At 46.7% G+C, this 19,488-nt stretch overlaps 1 protein-coding gene across 1 annotated transcript; it reads left to right on the top strand.

Annotated features, from left to right (window-relative positions):
• Positions 1-3,588: 3,588 nt before the first annotated feature.
• BLVRB (biliverdin reductase B) lies at positions 3,589-18,603 on the top strand. The gene is made up of 5 exons (XM_063112357.1): positions 3,589-3,815; positions 10,843-11,007; positions 11,144-11,233; positions 15,012-15,140; positions 18,355-18,603. The coding sequence occupies exons 1-5, from the start codon at positions 3,737-3,739 to the stop codon at positions 18,510-18,512; spliced, it is 621 nt and encodes a 206-aa protein (XP_062968427.1). The 5' UTR covers positions 3,589-3,736; the 3' UTR covers positions 18,513-18,603.
• Positions 18,604-19,488: the final 885 nt, after the last annotated feature.

Here is a 19,488-nt window from a genome sequence, read left to right as displayed (position 1 = left end):
AGAACTCTATAATGCAGTAAGAACAAAAATGAACATTTATGGAGCACTTGCATTGTGCTCAGTACTTTATATGCATTCTCTTATTTAATTCCCACAAATTAAATTCCCTAATGATTGGCTATTATTGGGCCCATTTTACAGAGTAGGAAACTGAGGCACTAAAGGGTTAATCCACTTGCACAAGGTTACACAGCTAGTAAGTAACAAAGATTCAAACATAGAATATGTGATAGTATGATTGCATTAATGGCCCCATATCCCTGTAGCTACATCCTTGACCATGTAACTCTTCAGTGTCCTCTGACTGCTTGGGTGAGAGGCGTGTGTGTTGGGTGGTGAGGGGGACATACCCTACCCCTTGACTCTGAGTTTGGCCATGTGACTTGCTTTAGCCAACAGATTTAGGTGGAAGTGCTGGTGTGCCAGTTCTGAGCCTAGGACTCAAGAGACCTTGTATGTTTCTGTGTGTGCTTGACTGTGGCCATGAGAAAAACATGCCTGGGCTAGACCAGGTCCAAGGCCTCAATCATTCCAACCAAAGCCAGCTAGAGAAGCCAACACCACCCCCACTCTACCCCAACATATGAGTGAGCCCAGCAGAGACCAAAAGAACTCATCAGCTGAGTCCAGCCTAAATCCCTGAGATCAGATTCCATGGCTAAATAAATCCTTAGTGTTTTAAGACACTGATTTGGGGGTGTTTGTTATGCAGCATTATTGTAGCAACAGCTATACTGACATATTGTCTGACTCCAGAGCTATGCTCTAGAACACTGCTAGATTGTAAATATAAAATTTAACAGGGTGGGCCAGCCGTGGCTCACTCGGGAGAGTGTGGTGCTGATAACACCAAGGCCACAGGTTCGGATCCCATATAGGGATGGCCGGTTAGCTCACTTGGGAGAGAGTGGTGCTGACAACACTAAGTCAAGGGTTAAGATCCCCTTACCAGTCATCTTTTTAAAAAAATAAAAATAAAAAATAAAATAAAATTTAAGGGGGTGGATGACATCAAATACATCTCCTGCACCCTCCAGGACCCCAGGCCTGATTCTAAGACTAAGAAAGAGAATTCAGAAATCAGTGTCCCCATCTCAAAAGACCCAAACAGTGCCAATTCACTAGATTCTAGGAAAGCAGGGCCAGGGTCTTGGTCAGTGTAATGGACATTATCCCTTTTGGTGGACACACCAAAATCCATTGTTATTCTTCCCTTCTTCCATGGAAAGTTGTACATGGGTACATGGCTGCCTACCATCTGTGTGACCTTGGCCACTTCCCCTCACTAGGCCACAGTTTGTTCTTCGGTAAAATGGTAATGATAGTTCCCATTTCCTAGGAGTGTTTGAAAATGAAATGAGATAATGCAGGGAACATGGCACCTGGTACACAGCATGTCCTCAGTACGTGTTCCTTGCTAGTTTTCTTTAGATCTGGTCACATATCTTAGCAAATCAAAGTACCTGTTCTGGAGTCAGACAGAAATGAGTTCAAGTTCTGCCTTATTTTGCTGTATCTTCAACCTGTTATCTTTAACTTGGCCTCTCCGTGCCTCAGTTTCCCTCCCTGTTAAAGGATGATCACAACTATTTCTTCAATGGAGGACATTTGGGGAGGCGCTTAGCACTTCCGAGCTGTCAGGCCAGGGAACAGCTCTGGATATTATGTGAAGTGAGGAGAAGGCTGTGGGGGAGGTGAGAAGGGGTGTCCTGCTGGGCGCCAGCAGAAGCTGGTCAGCGCTGGGCTGCGGGTGGCATTTGATGTTTTAACGCTTCCACAGCCGCGCCTCTCTCTCCCTGTGGTCCAGTCACCATGTCCAAGGAGGGGGCCTGGGAAGGACAAGGCCTGGGGGTAAGACCCATGCATGGCGCGGAGGCTGGATTGGGTTGGGGGTTGGGGGATCCTTCTGCCTATGACCCCTCCCCTTCCCCTGCCTCTTCCCAGCCGGGGAGATCCCGGGGGTTCGGGCTATGGCCACGCGCGCGCGGAGGAGGGATGCTCGGGCAGGTGGGAAGATGCTGGGGGGAGGGGCTATCGGGCCCAACGCCGCTCACCTGGGCCCGCGGCCGCCGGCGCCGTAGTCCCAGATGCTGGCCGTGCCGGGCCGCCCTTCCTGTTGGCGTCCGCGGCCCAGCCCGGCCCGGCCCAGCTCCGCTCGGCTCCGCCGGCCCCGCCGCTCGGCCAGATCCGCATGCGCCGCCGCCGCCGCCGCCGCGCCTCCCCCCGTTCGCGCCGCCGCCTCTCGCTAGGCGCGCCCCCGGGACCCCCTCCTGCCCGCCGTCCCCGCAGCCCCGGCTCCCTGCAGCGCTGGCCCACGCGCCTCCACACACCCGGCCGCGGCGTGTGATGCACAGCTGCACTCGCGAGGGGCAGAGGTAGCGTCACACACAGTCACACACTCCCACGGGGTCACACACTCCCACACTGCCACACACGCACGGGATCACGACAGCGTCACAAACACACTCTTCACATCCACACACTCACTCGGTGTCACCCCCTCATAAGGGGTCGCACAGGGTCAGACCTTAAAAATCCCTCATCTGGGGGTCACACTGTCACACACCCACACGATGTCCCACACCGGAACAGTGCCCCAAAATGTCATGTACTATGACATACTGAAATAGGGCCACCAGCCCTCACCAGCTGTCACACACACACATATGACACACATGGTTACACACTCCCAGGGGATCACAGTGTCATATACTCACACACAACGCACAGCTTCACAATCAGTGTCACACACTTTTACACACTCAAACTTGTCACGCCAGTCACCCACTCACATCCTGCATTGCCACACACTCATACATCATACAGTTACAAGGGGTCACGAATAGCATCACAAAAACAGTAACACCTACAGCCAAACACAAATGGGGTCGCAATGTCACACATACATGTCACATATGGTGTCGCACAGTCACAGTCTAGTAGTCACACGCTTCCATATAGCATACCTCAAGCATGTCCTACATTCACACCATATCACACAGGCTGACATACAGTGTCACCACAAGGTCACAAAACAACAGCATCAATGCCTGCCACATATGGGGTCATACACAGTCACACTGTGACGGGGTTACACAGGGCCGCACAAGGTGTCACCCACAATCATGTTCTCTCTTGTGGTTACACACATGTACATAGACACGCAGTTACACAGTGTCACACCCACACACCTACACTGTCCTCCCTCACTTTCTCCCCTTGCTTGTTCGAGGAGGCCATGGGGCATAACATGAGTCCCAGATGATGGATTTGGAGGCGCTGGGAGAGGAGGCGTGAGCTAGGAGACCGGTGGGCGAGGCCCGCGCTCGCCTCTCCCGCTCCGGGTGGCTAGAGCGCGGAGGCGGGGCTCTGAGTGACAAATTCTCCCGGCCTCACACACTCGCGCTCTTCTTCGATGGAGGCGTGGCCTTACCTGGCCCCGCCTTCCAGTCTAAGTGGCGGGAGGAGAGGGCGGTGCTGAGGGTTAGCCAATGCGAGCTGAGTCCTGCCCCGCCCAGCCGCACTCGTCCAAGTTGGAGGTGTGGCCTGCTTAGCCTCGCCCCCTGGCCTGAGCAGTGGGCGTGGGGACAAAGCTAGGTGGATCTGTGGCTGCGCCCTCCGAGCCGGCTCCGCCCCGTCGCTCCGGCTAGAGAAAGGCGGAGAGCACCGCCCGTTAGCCATTGGGTACCCGCGCGTCCTGAGACTTTGAGGCCTTGCACTCCCACGATCCCGCAGCATGGCGGTCAAGAAGATCGCGCTCTTCGGTGCCACCGGCAGGACCGGGCTCACCACCCTGGCGCAGGCGGTGCAAGCAGGCATGAATCGGGACGGGCAGGGGATGTCACGGGGTACACGGGCATAGCATTAGGAGTGGTCATCATGGGGTTGGGCCGGGCTGGTTGGGGCCATTAGTGCTCCAACCAGGTGTGTGAGGACTCGGGTGGGGGGGGGGCACAGCAAGTGGTCATGGGCGCAGAAATGGGGGAGGCTATGAGATCCAGTTTTAAGTTAGTCCAAGGCATAGGAATTACCATGGGAGCCTGGAGGACTCCAGTGACACAGTTATGTGCAAATCCAGGGCTCTTATGAAATGTGGTGGTGATGGTGGTGCTGCTGGTGGTGGTGGTGGTTGTTAGCACACCCAGAGAGGGTTTACTAAGCCAGGCACCACCTTGCCGCCTAGGGCTGCCCTCTCTTCACATGTATTATATCCTCATATCGGATGAGAACTAGTATTACCTCACTTGACAGATGAGAAAACTGGGGCCCAAAGAGTGACTACCCCAATATCACACAGTCGGTAAATGGCAGTGCTGGGATTTGAACCCAGCTCATGCACTTAACCACCAAAAGTCCACGGGCCCTTGGCTTGGTCAGGGGAGCTGGAAATTGAATAGGTTGAGGGTCAGGTTGCTGTGAGTACCTAATAGAAAGAGGTCACAGAGATAAGTGAAGGCTTGGGGACCCCCAGTCCTGGGGAAGTCAATGAGGGCTGCAAATTTGGAGTTGCCCCAGGAGAGGGGGCAGGAAAGGAGATAACCATCCTCCAGCATCATTCCCTACCCCCACGGAGACTCTGCCAACTCTCAGCCGTGCCTGGGACTTCCAGATATAGGACCCCACCCCTGTGGGCTTTGGCGACTCTAAAGATATTGACTATCTACGTGCCCCAAAAGGGTGGAGACTGCCAGGATCCCACTCCCTGCTGCCTCCCAGCTCAGCCCTCCCTTGGAGGGACTCTGCGTGAAATTTCATTAGGCCTATGGCTCTCCCCCTCCCCAGTGAGAACTAGTGAGGGTGTCGACTTGGGTCGCGGAGAGCCCTTGGCTTCCCTGGTAAAAACCAATTTGCTGATAAGCATTTTAGGAAGAGTGGGGAGGGAAGCAGGGAGAAGTTGAGAGGTGCTGAGTCATAGTAATAATCTATTGCGGTGTTACTACCTTCCCCTTAATCTCAAATTCTGTCGAGTTCCACTCTCCCACCCTGCTGGTGACAGCTGGGGCTGCACCCAGGGGAATTGAGAGCTGGGGCATAGGGGAGGCTCTGCCTTCTCACTATGGCTCTGAACTCTCTTCAGAGCTCTCAACTCAATGCCCCCATCAGAAAAAGGAAGGGCTTGAATTAACTGGGGTTTTATTTACCTCAATGATTTTGTAGGGCCAAGAGTCCTGATAGGCATGGACTCTGGCTCCCGCGTGCCCACATTTAAGAGTCCAGCTCTGCCACTTACTACCTGTTTGGACAAATGCCTTGGTACTGTGTACCTAGATGTCTATAAAGTGGGGATGAAATTAGTAGTACTTACCCTGGGGTTCTTGTGATGATTAAATGAGATAATATATGGAAAATGCTTAGAACCACGTCCAGTGCGTACCTGGTGCTCAGTAAACACTCCTTGGCTGTGTGAACTCAGATTATAGCCTAGTATTGAATTCTGCAAGATCTGGATAAGATTTGCATAGGTAAAAATTTAGCCTTCTCTACCTACTAGCTATGTGATCCTGGCCCAGCTACCTAAAATTGCCTCAGTTTCCCCATCCTCCAAAAGGGCATGAAAATAGTACCTGCCTTGGAGGGTTGTTGCAATCTAGTGCTTCTCAAACTGTGGGTCACAGTGAGTTCTAAAATATATTTAATTGTTCACAGCAGTATCAAAAGTTATCACACATTAAATATTGGTTTTATGAAACTTGTTTCAATTATGTACATATAGGTTTGTGTGCACTGGGTTGGTCTGTGAAATCTATTTTGTATTGAGGGTTGAGATAAAAAAGCTTAAAAGGGGCATGACCTCCGCAACTTACTCTCAAATAGTTAGGAACAACTTATGTGTGTGTGTGTGTGTGTGTGTGTATATATATATATATTTCCATATGTATCTGTATAAATGTATTTATATACACATGTACATAATTATGCATGTAATATAATATGTAGATACACAAAAAGAGAGAGAGAGATAAAACAAAAGCAAATAGACAAAAAAATGTAAATAAAGAATTTGTAAAAAAAAAAAAGTTTGAAAATACCTTACAAATATTCTTGTTCTTCGTAAAGGGTAAAAAATCTGTGAGTTCTAAAACCGTGTTGTTTGGTATGGTAGCCGCTAGGCACATGTGGCTCTTAAAATTTAAGATTAAATGGGAGTTGTATTAATTTTTTTTTTAAACACCCCATTCATCTGTGGGAAGAGCATTGTATAGCCCTTGGCACATAAAAGTTTCTCCATAAATGTTGTCACTCATCACCAGTAATGTAATACTGTTGGGGACCCTTGTGCTGGACCTGTGTCAAAGCTCTCACTGTCCTCAAGAACACGTACCTTAGTCTGTTCTGGCTGCTATAACAAAATGCCTTAAACTGGGTAACTTATAAACAAGAGAAATTTATTTCTTACAGTTCTGGAGGCTGGGAAGTCCAAGATTAAGGCGTGGTGGTGTCTGGATAGGGCCTGCTTCCTCATAGACCTTCTACCTGTGTCCTCATCTGGTTGAAGGGGCTAGCTAGCTCTCAGGGGTCTCCTTTATAAAAGCATTAATCCCATTCATGAGGGGTCTGACCTAGACAACTCCCAGAGGACCCCCACCTTCTAATACCATCACCTTTCTGATTAGGTTTCAGCATATGAATTTGGGGGGGATACAAACATTCAGACCATAGCAACGTGTTTCTCAAAAAAAAAATACCCACAATTTACTAGGGTCCATTTTAGCCAACACCATGGCCATTAAGCAATGGCCACATTGGCTCCCTACAAGCTCTCACCGCTCCCCAACGTGTGAGGGCAGCACAGATTTTGTGTCATTCCTTTATGAAAGGTGGTCACATAGGATGGGGATCCTGGATGTTGTGATCCTCATTTCAGAGACGAAGATGAGGTCCGGTCAGGGAAGGTGTTACATGAGGTTCCTCAGCTGGTAAGTGGCAGAGCCTAGTTTGAACCCAGGTCCGTGGGGCAGTAAAGCCTGTGCGTTTGTGTTTATAAAGGGTCAGGGAGATGACGGGGAATATGACACGGTTCCTGGACCAGCAGGCCCTTGATTTACTCCAGGTCAGCGTAAGGAGGAAAGACAAGTGACCAGGGGGCCTGGGGAAAGAGAGCAAACGGTGTCGCAGGCAAAGGGGACAGCACGTGCAAAGGCCAGAAGGCAGGAAACAGCTTGGTGCGGTTGAGGAACTGAAAGAAGTGTCGTGGGTGAAGAGGGCAGTAGCTCTAGCAGAGGCAGGAGAGGAGGAGAGGCCGGATCCTGAGGGCCCTCAAAGGCTGTCATGAGGAACATGGGCTTTATTGCAGGGCACTGAGGGGTTGCAGGAAGGATCTCAGCAAGGAGGCACTTATATAACTGTGGAAAACTTAGTCTGGCTGCCGTGTGGAATATGGATTGGAGGGCACAGGACTGGGCCCAGGAACCTAGAGAGGACCCAGAAAGGGACCAGGAAGGAGACTCGGGGCTGAATCAGGCCAGAGGATAAAATCATGAGATGAATAAAAGGCACAATACTTTAATAGCAAACAACCAGATAGAGCTTATGAGGTTACTTCAAAAAGTTCATTGAAAAATTGAATTAAAATATAATACAAATCCTTCCATGAACTTTTTGAAGACCCCTCGCATTTCTGTGTCAAGTACTATCCTAAACTTTTGTTAATTTGTCTTAGTTTTACTTTTGCTGGCTGGGCTCTACCATGTTTTTGTATTTTTTAACAGTTCATTGAGGGCTGGCCAGTTAGCTCAGTTGGCTAGAGTACAGCCTTGTAACACCAAGAGTGAGGGTTCAGGTCCCTGTACCTGCCAGGCCAAATAAAAAAGGATGGGGAAAAAAACCCAGCTTGTTGAGCTATAATTCACATACCTTACAATTCACGCATTTAAAATATGCAATTCAATGGCTTTTCAGCATATTCACAGAATAGTGCAAATATCGTCACAATCAATTTAGAACATTTTCATCACCCCTAAAAGAAACCCCTAGAAATCACCCCCCATTTTCCTTCCCAGTCCCTCCCCCAGCCCTAGGAAACCACTCATCCACTTCCTGTTTGTATGGATTTACCCCTTCTGGATATTTCATACAAATGGAATCATAGAATATTGGTTCTATGTGACTGGCTTCTCTCACTTAGCAGAAAACGTTTTCTCAAGAATCATCCATAATGTAGTGTGTGTACCAGTATGTCATTTCTTTTTATTGCCAAATAATATTATGTATAACATACCACATTTTATTTATCCAGTCTTGAGTTGATGAACGTTTGGGTTGTTTCCACTTTTTGGCTATTATGAATAATGCTGCTATGGACATTCGCGTGCAACCTTTTGTGTGATATATATTTTTGTTTCTTTTGGGCATATCTCTAGGAGTAAAATTGCTGCGTCATGTGGTAACTCTACGTTTAATCTTTTAAGGAACTGCCAGGCTGTTTTCCAAGGCAGCTGCATTATTCAATTCATTGCCATCAGCAACGTATGAGTGTTCCTGTTTCCCCACTTGCACACTGACACTTATCTGTCTTTTTTTAGTACAGTCATCCTAGTGTGTGTGAAGTGGTATCTCGTTGAGGTTTTGATTTGCATTGCCCTAATGGCTAATGATATTGACCATTTTTTCATGTGCTTGTTGTCCACTTGTATATCTTCTTTGGAAAAATGTCTATTCATGTCTTTTGCCCATTTTTAATTGGATCATTTGTCTTTTAATTATTGTGTTGTGGGAGTTCTTTATATTTTTTAAATATAGATATATATTTTATATATATATATATATTTTTTTTTTTTTTTTGGACAGCTGGCTCATATGGGGATCCAAACCCTTGACCTTGGTGTTATCAGCACCATGCTCTAACCAACTGAGCTAACCAGCCAGGCCAGTTTTATAATTTTAACTCTTACATTTCGGTCTTTGATCATTTTGAAACAATTTTTTGTACATGTTGCATGAGGCAGAGTTCTGACTTCATTTCTTATGCATATGGATATCCACTTGTCTCAACACCATTTGCAAAAAAGACTATTCCTTTCCCATTGAATTGTCTTGGCACCCTTGTTGAAAATCAACTGACTACACTAAACTTTTACACATATTACTGAAACCAACAACAACCCCGTAAGGTAGAAACTATGATTAGTGTCACTTTCCAAATCAAAGCCTAAGGCCCAGAGAGATTAAGTGACTTGCCAGGGTCACATAGCTAGCTAGTGGCAGGACTGTGATTCAAAATTGCTTTGAGGATTAAGTGAGTTAATATATGTAAGAGACTTGGCAGCTGTCACATAGTGAGTGTTCTATAAACGTTATTCATCATTATCATCATCATTGCCCTAGAGTGTAAAAATCTCCAATTATCTGTTTTTGAAATAGATGATTGCAGCTATCAAGAGAAATGGAACCATTTTGTTCTTTTTCCTTTTTCTTTATCATTTTCAGAGTAAGGGATTAATCCTCTGATAGATGCCAATGGTGACCAATGAGGTTTCTTTGTTAGTTTCATTATGAACTCACAGATTTTTATATATTTGATGTGTTTCAGTTCTTTGCCATCAATATTCTTTTGGACAGTCATATTGTCCCTGATTAGCCCAGTGGTAGTCCCTTTAAGTGGCTCTGTGTCCTTTCCACATATCCCCTTTGTTCTTTTTCTTTTTTCTTTTTTCTTTTTAATTTATTCCCCATCATTCTTTAAGCATTGCCTTACCTGCTGTCACTAACAGATGCTCCAGCCTCATCTTGCCCTTTCCCTGCCCCAGCATGACAGTCAGCTACTTCAAGGAGCACTGGTTCATTTTTCAGGAGAATGATCTTTAGAGACTATCATGGTTAGCCTGGGCTGTTAGAACAAAATACAATAGCCTGGGTGGCTTAAACAACATATTTATTTCTCACAGTTCTGGGAGCTGGGAAGTCCAAGATCAAGGTGCCAACAGATTTAGTTCCTGGTAAGGGCTCTCTTCTAGGCTTGGAGATGACCGTCTTCTTGCTATGTCCTTACACAGTGATAGGCAGATAAAGTGCATGGGCTCTAGTCTCTTTTCCTCTTCTCGGACACTGATGCCGTCATGGGGGCCTCACCCTCATGACCTTATCTAAACCTAATTACCTACCAAAGGCCCCACTACCAAATACTATCACATTAGGGGTTAGGGATTCACTATATGAATGGGGAGGGGGGCATTTAGGCCATAACAGAAACCACAATAATTTTATTTTTTAAATATTTCCATTACAATTCCCCAAATATTAACATCCTTTACCACTATTTAAAAGGAAGAAATATGTCAATTACTAACTTTAAAATGTGTGTGTGTGTGTTGGGGTTGGGGGTAGACAGTTATCCAAAATTCTTTTGGAAGGGGACATACTGAGGCAATATTCAAGCTCTTTAATGACCACTAAGGGAGGGCCAGACCCTCCAGAAGTAAAGCCGGGGGCAGAGTCTGGGGCCAATTCCAGCGCCAGTCAACCTTTGGACAGCTTGAGTCCTCCTCTGTACCTCAGTTTCTTCCAGGACCATTGTTAGGGGGAATAGACCAGTGCAATGCCAGGCATTAACCCTTTAGTTGCTGAGGGGTGGGGAAGTCTGTGGGGGCATGGGGGGGAAGCCCTTGGAAGCCTCAGTGCAGATTATTTGTGAATCGGCGTTAACGTATCTCCCTATTTTAACAACTAGCTGAACATCAGCTGTGGGTATGCCAGCAAAAATGTTTGAAGACCACTGCTGCAGAACAGGGGCCCTAGGGGATGGATATGGGGGTTCATGGCTCTTTCCAGGACCCAGCCCCTGGAACCCAAGTGTGCCAGCTCACAAGCCCACCAACCCACCTCTCTGCTCCTCTTTGCCTACAGGTTATGAAGTGACAGTGCTGGTGCGGGACTCCTCCAAGCTGCCATCGGAGGGACCCCAGCCGGCCAAAGTGGTAGTGGGTGACGTTCGGCAGGCAGCCGATGTGGACAAGACCGTGGCTGGGCAGGATGCTGTCGTTGTGCTGCTGGGCACTGGCAATGACCTCAGTACTGGGCCCCCCCTCTGCCCACGGCCTTCCCCTGCACCTCGGCCCCCGGCGCCACCCCCACCCCCAGCCCCACCCCTGCCACCCCCACCGCCACCGCCACCCACCAGTGACAGCCACTCTCTGTCCCCTCTAAGGTCCCACTACAGTGATGTCCGAGGGTGCCCGGAACATTGTGGCAGCCATGAAGGCTCATGGTGTGGACAAGGTCGTGGCCTGCACCTCGGGTGGGTGGTGGGGTTACGGGGATAGGGGCTGAACTGGGAGGTGGGTGAGGGACAGGCAGCCCAAGGGCCTCAGAAAGGGAGCATTGAAGCCATTCCAAATTAGTTTGCATTTATTGAGCACCAACTGTGTGCCTCAACCTTGCTGGGTGATGCTGGGGACACAGTGGTGACCAGTACAGGCCTGGCCCCTGCACTCACAGGGCTCACAGGTGGGAGAGAGGTGGCAGACAGATCCATGATTAAACTGCTATCCCAGATAATCAGGGTTGTGATGGAGGAGGCACAGGCAGAGGGGTGAGGGCCAGGATGGAAGAATCCTAGACAATGAGAACCCAGGCGAGACACCTGATCCTGCCTGAGAAAGGTCACGGAGAGCCTCCCAGAGGAAGTGATAGAGCTGTGAATACACACCAAGTCTCTACCCTTACCCAGGAGATGGACATTAAAGCTGGTTAGCTTAGCTGGTTAGAGCGCCACCTGTAGCACCAATGTCAAGGGTTTGGATCGTGGTAAAGGCCAGCTGCCAGAAAAAAAAAAAGACATTAAACAAATACTGTAGTTGTCCTAAATAATCCAAAAGGAAGGCTACAGAGTGCATAACAGGAACAGTTAATGCTAACAGCTTTTATTGAGCACTTACTGCGTGGTAGGTGCTATCTGAGCACTTTATGGATGAATGCCACTTAATCCTCACAAAACTCCTTTGAGTACTTACACTGAGAGGCACATAGTAGGTGTTCAGAAAATACCTAGCTGCTGTTGTTATTATTGTCTCCATGGTATAGCTCAGGAGCCGAGGCACAGAGAGGCCAGTTGGCTTGCCTGAGTTCACACAGCCTGTGGCTGGAGAGCTGGGACATGTACCCAGACTGTCTGTCTCCACAGTCCACACTCCTCACCTCCATGTTTCATCATACAAATTGCCTCCCAGGGAAGGAAGTTACATGAAGGAGGGCTGCATGGTGACAATAATAGTGCTCCAGGCAGAGGGGACTGCAAGTACAAAGGCTTGGAGGCCAGACCTCGCTGGAGTACAAGAAGCAAAGTCATTTATGGCTTTTTTTTGCCCTCCAGCTTTGAAATGGAAAAGTTTAATACTAAACCTACAATTTTAGAATGGTCTGTTCTTAATTTTTCCTTTTTTTCTTCCATGTCTCAGAGACCTATTTGAGTGGTTAAAACAAATTTTGCTTTCATGAAAGAAACTAAAATTGATTTAATCTGCTTTCTTTTTTTTTTCAAAATTTTTTTGTTTAGAATTTTAAAAAAATATTAAAGCCTTATGTGTGCCAGGATGTTTTTTTTTCTTTCACTTTTTTTTTTTTAAAATAAAGATTACTGGTAAGGGGATCTTAACCCTTCACTTGGTGTTGTCAGCACCACGCTTTCCGAAGTGAGCCACAGCCCAGCCCATTCCTTTCACTTTTTAATTTTTTATTTGGAAACGATTTCAAACTTACGGAAAAGTTGAAAGGACACCCATATAGCTTTCCCTTTCCCTCTTTTTTCTGTATACAAACACAAACACACACATTTTTTTACTTCAATGTGTATTTCCTTAACATATTTTCCAACATTTTTGTTCTTGTTTTTGTTTTTTTGCTGCTGGCTGGTATGGGGAACCAAAACCTTGACCCTGGTGTTATAAGTCTGCATTCTAACCAACTGACACAACTGGCCAGCCCTATTTTCCAACTTTTTATAATGAACATTTTCAAACAGAAAAGGCGAAAAAATAGTGAAGTTAACACCAATATTTCTGCCACCTCGATTCAAAAATTGTTAATATTTATCCTAATTGGTTTATCTATGCACACAGATAAATATTTTTTGTTTGTGTTTTTATTTTCCTAAGCTATTTGAAATAGAGTAGGAGACCCAGGGACACCTTCAGCAGCTTCTAAGAAAAGAAAAGAAAAGAACTTTCTCTTCTAGACCATTGTACTATTGTCACACCCAAGGAAATTAAAACTAATTCTTTTCTAGCCTCTAATTATTAGACTCTAATATTTCCTCCATATTCAAATTTCTAAGTTAAAGATTAGAAAGGTCCTTGTCTTCTTTTTTTTTTTTAAAGATGACCGGTAAGGGGATCTTAACCCTTGACTTGGTGTTGTCAGCACCACGCTCTCCCAAGTGAGCCAACCGGCCATCCCTATACGGGATCCATACCCGTGGCCTTGGTGTTATCAGCACCGCACTCTCCCGAGTGAGCCACGGGCCGGCCCTAGGATCCTTGTCTTCTAAGGAGCTTGGAGTTTATACATTAGGGCTTAGGGAGGTCTATTTTCAAGGAGGTACCTGAGAAGATTAGAAAGAAACCCAGGGTGGGATACAGACTGGATTGGAGAGTGCAGGCTGGAGTCTGCCGATGTTTAATAAGGAAGTGGGCCCCAAGGTCCTTGCTGTGTGGCCTTGGGCTACCACTTCACACTCTGAACTTCAATTTTCTCACCTGTGAAGAGGGAATCCAGCTTCCTAGGAATCAATGAGACAATCAGCGACCTCTGATTGAGTTTTACTCAGTGCCAGAGGTTGTTTTTTGGAAGCTGTCCTGTTGGGGGATTGAAACCCTTGACCTTGGTGTTATCGGCATCGAGCTCTAACCAAGTGAGTTAACCAGCCAGCCTACCAGACCTTGTTATAACCACTTGCATTAACTCCAACAACTTATATCATCCCAGTTTACAAATGAGGAAACAGAAGCAGCTGCCCAGTGGTAGATCCAGAACATAAGAGGAGCCCCAGCTCTTAACCATTACACCAAACTGCACCTAAAACATTTAGCATAGTTCTTACTACAAGGTAAGTGTCCCATAAATGTCAGCTTGTATTATAGCTTGGCCAAGACTAAGTAATTTCTTCAACAAAAAAAATTTTTTTGGCTGCTGGCGGGTATGGGGAACCAACCCTTGACCTTGGTGTTACAACCAAGCCGTACTCTACCCAACTGAGCAACCGGCCAGCCCAACAAGTATTTAGTGAGCACCTGCAGTGTTCCAGGCCCTTCAAAGGGCCGGGAATGGAGCCAGGAATGGAGCCGTGAATGTGGTAGACAAAAGCCTCTGCACTGTGAAGCTGACTCCCAGTGGGGGAAGAAGATAGTAAACAAGATACATGGTAACTTTATGGTGTGGTATTAGGAGAAGGGTGCTAGGGAACAAACAGTCAGGGTAAAGGTGATTGGCTATGCTTGGCCCAGGGAGGGTTTTTTGGTTTGTTTGGGTTTTTTTTGCAATTTTAAATAGGATAATCAGGGAAAGCCACACAGAAAGGTGACCTTTGAACAAAGTCTGCAAGGAAAAGAGGGAGTCACGTGGCTGTGAGAGGAAAATGCATTGTAGGCAGAGGGACCAGCAATTGCAAAGACTGAATGTTCTTCAAGGGGAGAGTGGTGGGGGTGGTATCAGAGAGCTGATGACATCAGCTCAAATGGGTAATGAGGACTTTGTTTTTACCAAGTGAGAGGGAGCCACAGATGTGACCTGACTCAGGTGTTCACAGGGTCCCTCTGACTGCAAATGGGGTCAGGGGCAAGGAGACCAGAGAGGAGGCTGCTGTGCTGGTCCAGGCAAGAGATAACAATAAACAGGGTCAGGTGGAGTGAGAAGAGGTCACATTTGAATTGTGATCTGCTGACCGCTCTTACATGGGCGTGAAAGACAGGTCAAGATGACTCCCCCGCGTTTGCAACTGGAAGGCAAAAGTGAGCCACTGCAGGGTTTGTCTTAGCACCAAGACAAGGGAGCCCAGGCTGATCCTGCCCTGTGTCCCCCAGCCTTCCTGCTATGGGACCCAGCCAAGGTGCCCCCACAACTGCAGGACGTGACTGATGACCACATCCGGATGCACAAGGTGCTACAGGAGTCGGGCCTGAAGTATGTGGCTGTGATGCCACCACACATAGGTGAGTGGGGCAGGGACCCAGCAGCACTGTGCACTGTCACCACCAGCCTGCAGCCTCTCGCTGTCTGGTGAGATTTGCAAGGCCTCCTCTGACCACCTAAAATTGCAAACCTTTCCTCCACATTTTCTATTTTCCTTCCCTGCTTTATTTTATTTCCTTTCTAACATACCATTGGGTTATCTCTGCTTGACAAACAACCCGAAATGTAGAAATGTCAAACAACTGTCATTTATTACGATTGCCTTTCTCAGTTCTGGGAGCTGAGTAGGCGCAGTGAGTGGTACCTGCTTGGGGTCTCATGCGATCATGCAGTCAGATGGTGGCTGGGCATAGAGTCATGTGGAAGGCTTCCTCACAGATGCATCTGGTGGGTGATGCAGACCAGCAGCAGCAACACCTGCACGTGGCCTCCCCATGTGGCCCGGGCTTCGTCACACCATGGCAGCTGGGCTCCCAGGGCAAGAGTCTCAAGAGAGAGCATCATATGGAAGCTACATTGTCTTTTGTTGCCTATTATCAGAAGTCACTCAGTGGCTACTTCCACTGCATTCTGTTTATTAGAAGTGAGTTACTAGGGCTGGCCTACATTCAAGGGCAGAGGATTTAAACCACACACATCAGATATTTTCTTTCTTTATCTTATTTAGTGTATATCTCCTTGACTAGAATGTCAACGCTTTGAAGGCAGGGATTTTGTCTTGTTTGATCACAGCTGCGTTTCTAATGCCTTGAACAGGGCCTGGCATGTAGTAGGTGCTCAATAAATAGTTGTTGGATGAACTAATATAGGGGAACCATATCTTGTGGTGGTGGTTTAGAAGGAACCAGTAAACTACACCTGCACCCTTCTTTCCCCTCCCAGGTCTGGAATTCATATTGAGAGAGACATAGAGTCAGATATAGGGAGAGAATCATTCATTCAACAAATGCCTCTTACATATGAATTGTGTGCCTGGCCACCATTACAAGCACTGGCAATACAGTCCCTGCTCTCATGAGGCTTACATGTCTGGTGGGAGAGATGATAGATCAGTAGGTAGATATTAATATTGAGTAGTGATACGTTGAATAAAGAAACAGTAAAGCACAGTCAAGAGAGTGATGGAGTGCGGCAGAAGAGCGATTCCGCTTTGCTTTCTGCCTTCTGGGAGCCCTGACAAGAGGAGGCCTTCACTTTAGAGGTTCAAATAAAATTCAGTGTTTAGGTTCAACTAAGGGAGATGTATCAGAACCCGACATGGACCAGAATCCTAAGCTTTGAATCAGCAGTGAAGCTGTGTGGTGGAGAAGTGAGGCGAAAATTCCAGCCCCAGCATTGTGTGCACATCAGCCCAGTGGCCTCACTTTCTGAGCATCAGTTTCCTCATCTCTAAGTGGGGGCCGTAACACCACTTCTTGACCTCCCAGGTTTTGTGTTTTGTTTGGGGGGGGGGTTGTTTTTTGGTGTTTTGTTTGTTTGTTTTGTTTGTTTGTTTTGTTTTTCTTTTTTCTATTTTGACTTTCTGGGCTTGAATTGAATATTCAGAGATCACACCTGAGAATTATTTAACACAGAGTGGTATTTTTTTTTTTTTTTTTTTGTCGTTTTTTCGTGACCGGCACTCAGCCAGTGAGTGCACCGGTCAGTTCTATATAGGATCCGAACCCGCGGCGGGAGCGTCGCCGCGCTGCCAGCGCAGCACTCTACCAAGTGCGCCACGGGCTCGGCCCCAGAGTGGTATTTTTTAGGCCTTTTTTTTTTCCTTTTCTTTTTGTCTTTTGGTGTGTGTGCAAACTTTCGAATCTCCAGAAAAGCTGAGGGATTTAAAGATTTATGAATACCCATAAACCCTTTGTCTAGGTTCAGTGGTTAGCCTTTTGCCTTGTTCTCTCTCTCTCTGTATATATTTTTCTGAATATATTATAAATATATATATGCTGTACATACAGTATATATATATACATAATATACATACATAAATAAATATACAAATATGTATATATATATATATATATTTTTTTTTTTTGGCTGAACCATTTGAGAGGAAGCTTCAACACTGTCACATTTCACTCCTAAATACCTCAACAGGCATCTCCCAGAAAAAAGATATTTGCATGCAAACCATTATCAGACCTAAAGGAACTGACATTAACTCTATCATATAGTTTAGTATCTACTCCATATTCAAATTTTCACAATGTCATAAAATACCTATCCCCCATCCCTCAAATCAGTATCCAATTTAAGATCATGCATCCCATTTAGTTGCCATGTCACCTTTAATCTGGAACAATCCCCCATGTCTTTTTTTTTTTTTAAAGTTTCTCATAACATTAACCAGGCCAGGTGACTTTTGAAATGTTCCACATTCTGGATTTTTCTAATTGTTTTCTCACAGATTCAGATTAAACATTTTGGGCAGGAATGCCACATGGATGAGTGTGTGTGTTCCTTATTGCTCATGATTCTAGGCTCTCCCTGAATGGTGATATTGCGTTTGATCCCTTAGTTGGTCACTGTCAGATATTATTTCTAATGATCATAGTGCAGCCCTCTTAACAGCCAGGTTATGCCTGTCCATTATCCCCACTAAGAAAAACCTAGTTGTACCCCTGACATTGGGACACACCAACTCCTTGTTCATAAGATTGGAAAAATGTGTCTACTCTTCCACTGCCTGTAAAATGCAGATCACTCTTGGGACATGTCACTCAGTCCTCCCAGAGGTGTCCAGAGAGAGGGACCCAGAGCAAATATAGCGTGTGCCTCTGGGAAGTGACCCTTGACAGCCCTGGGATGTGACTCAGTTTGCCCATCTGTAAAAGAGGGTTAATAATAGATGTTAAGCTGTCGTCTGATTTATTCCTCCCCATCTAACATATTGTCTATTTCTTTTCTTTTTTCACTTAACACAAGCTTATGTCTATTTTATTTTTGTATCGTATTAGTTGCCTTTTCCTAGTGAATGTCTGTATCCTGAGGGCAGGGATTCTTGTCTGTTTTGTCCCTTGCTGGGTGCCTAGCACCTGACCAACAATAGGTAATAAGGATTTGTCAAATGGTGGAAGCAAAGGGTATAGATTAGCATCTGCACATGGGAAGTACATTCTCGACTTCTCTACCAACTGGGCTGGCCAGCCACTAGACATCCTGAAAAGGTCTTTCCAGTAATTATATGTTGGGAGTGGGGAAAGGATATCTGCTTCATCCAGCTCCTCTGTCTTTGCCTCACAGGAGACCAGCCACTAACTGGGGCCTATTCAGTGACCTTGGATGGACGAGGGCCCTCGAGGGTCATCTCCAAACATGACCTGGGCCACTTCATGCTGCGCTGCCTCACCACCGATGAGTACGACGGGCACAGCACCTACCCCTCCCACCACTATAACTAGGACCCTGGCCCTATCTAGGAGAGTGACATTCTGGGAAATGAGGGACAAAGGAAAGGAGCAATAAATCTTGAGCCCGAGAGCTTCAAATTATTCCAGAGGACCTGACTGTGACTTTTCCTTTCTCTGCTGTTGTCCAAGTATTTCAGTGTCTCTATCTACCTCTGTGTAAGATTTTCTGAATATTCATTCATTCGTGTGTTCAGTCACAGTTTACTGAGTCCCTCTTCTGTGCCCAGCCCTGTGCTAAGGACCCAGTGGCGACCCACGGGTGGCCAAGATCACTGGGAGCCCTGCTTTCACAGATCTCATAGTCTAGTAGGGAAGACAGCCCTGCCCTGACAGTGACAACCCAGAATGGGCAGAGCTCAGATAGAGGAAGCACAGGGCGCTGTAGGAGCCCAGAGGGGGCACCTGACCCATACTGAGGAGCAAAAAAGGCTTTGTGAAAGAGGGCATGTCTGACCAGAAACCTGGTGTGGTAGGAATAAGCCAAGAGAAGGTTCTAGGGTATGATAGTATTCCCGACAGAAGGAAAAACATGAGCAAAGACCAGGAGACCAGAAGGCACATGACTCCTCTGGAGAACTAAAATCTGTCCCCGACAGTTAATACTTCTACTCTGAAGTCAGGATGTTTGGCCCTCAGAGGCTGGTCCATGGAGGCTAAATTGTGCAGAGTTATGTAAAAAGTTTGAGCTTTATTCTAAAATTTTAGGCAAGGAGTGGAGCAGGAGAAGTGAGGGGGGGCACAGTCCGGTTTGCATGATATATATAGATGCATACTTCTTTTTTTTTTTGGCAGCTGGCCAATATGAAGTTTGTGTTTTGTAAAGCTTCCCTTGGCTACTGTGTGAGGGTGGATTGGAGTGGGGCAAGAGTGGAGGCTGATAGCCTAGGGGGAGTTGGACCAAGGCAGGGGCCTTGAGGAGGAGAGAAGGGAATGGGTGCGAGGACTGCTCAGGAGCCCCTCAGGGCAA

This window comes from Cynocephalus volans, chromosome 10 (assembly GCF_027409185.1).
Source record: "Cynocephalus volans isolate mCynVol1 chromosome 10, mCynVol1.pri, whole genome shotgun sequence".
NCBI classification, from domain to species: Eukaryota; Metazoa; Chordata; class Mammalia; order Dermoptera; family Cynocephalidae; genus Cynocephalus; species Cynocephalus volans.
Note: the sequence above shows the minus strand (reverse complement) of the source record. Positions and strands in the feature narration are given on the sequence as shown.

Coding starts and splice junctions, on each gene's coding strand:
- BLVRB (XM_063112357.1), top strand. CDS start 3,737: ATGGCGGTCAAGAAGATCGCGCTCTTCGGTGCCACCGGCAGGACCGGG. Junction 3,816..10,842: donor GGCGCAGGCGGTGCAAGCAG/GCATGAATCGGG, acceptor CTTTGCCTACAG/GTTATGAAGTGACAGTGCTG. Junction 11,008..11,143: donor GGGCACTGGCAATGACCTCA/GTACTGGGCCCC, acceptor GTCCCCTCTAAG/GTCCCACTACAGTGATGTCC.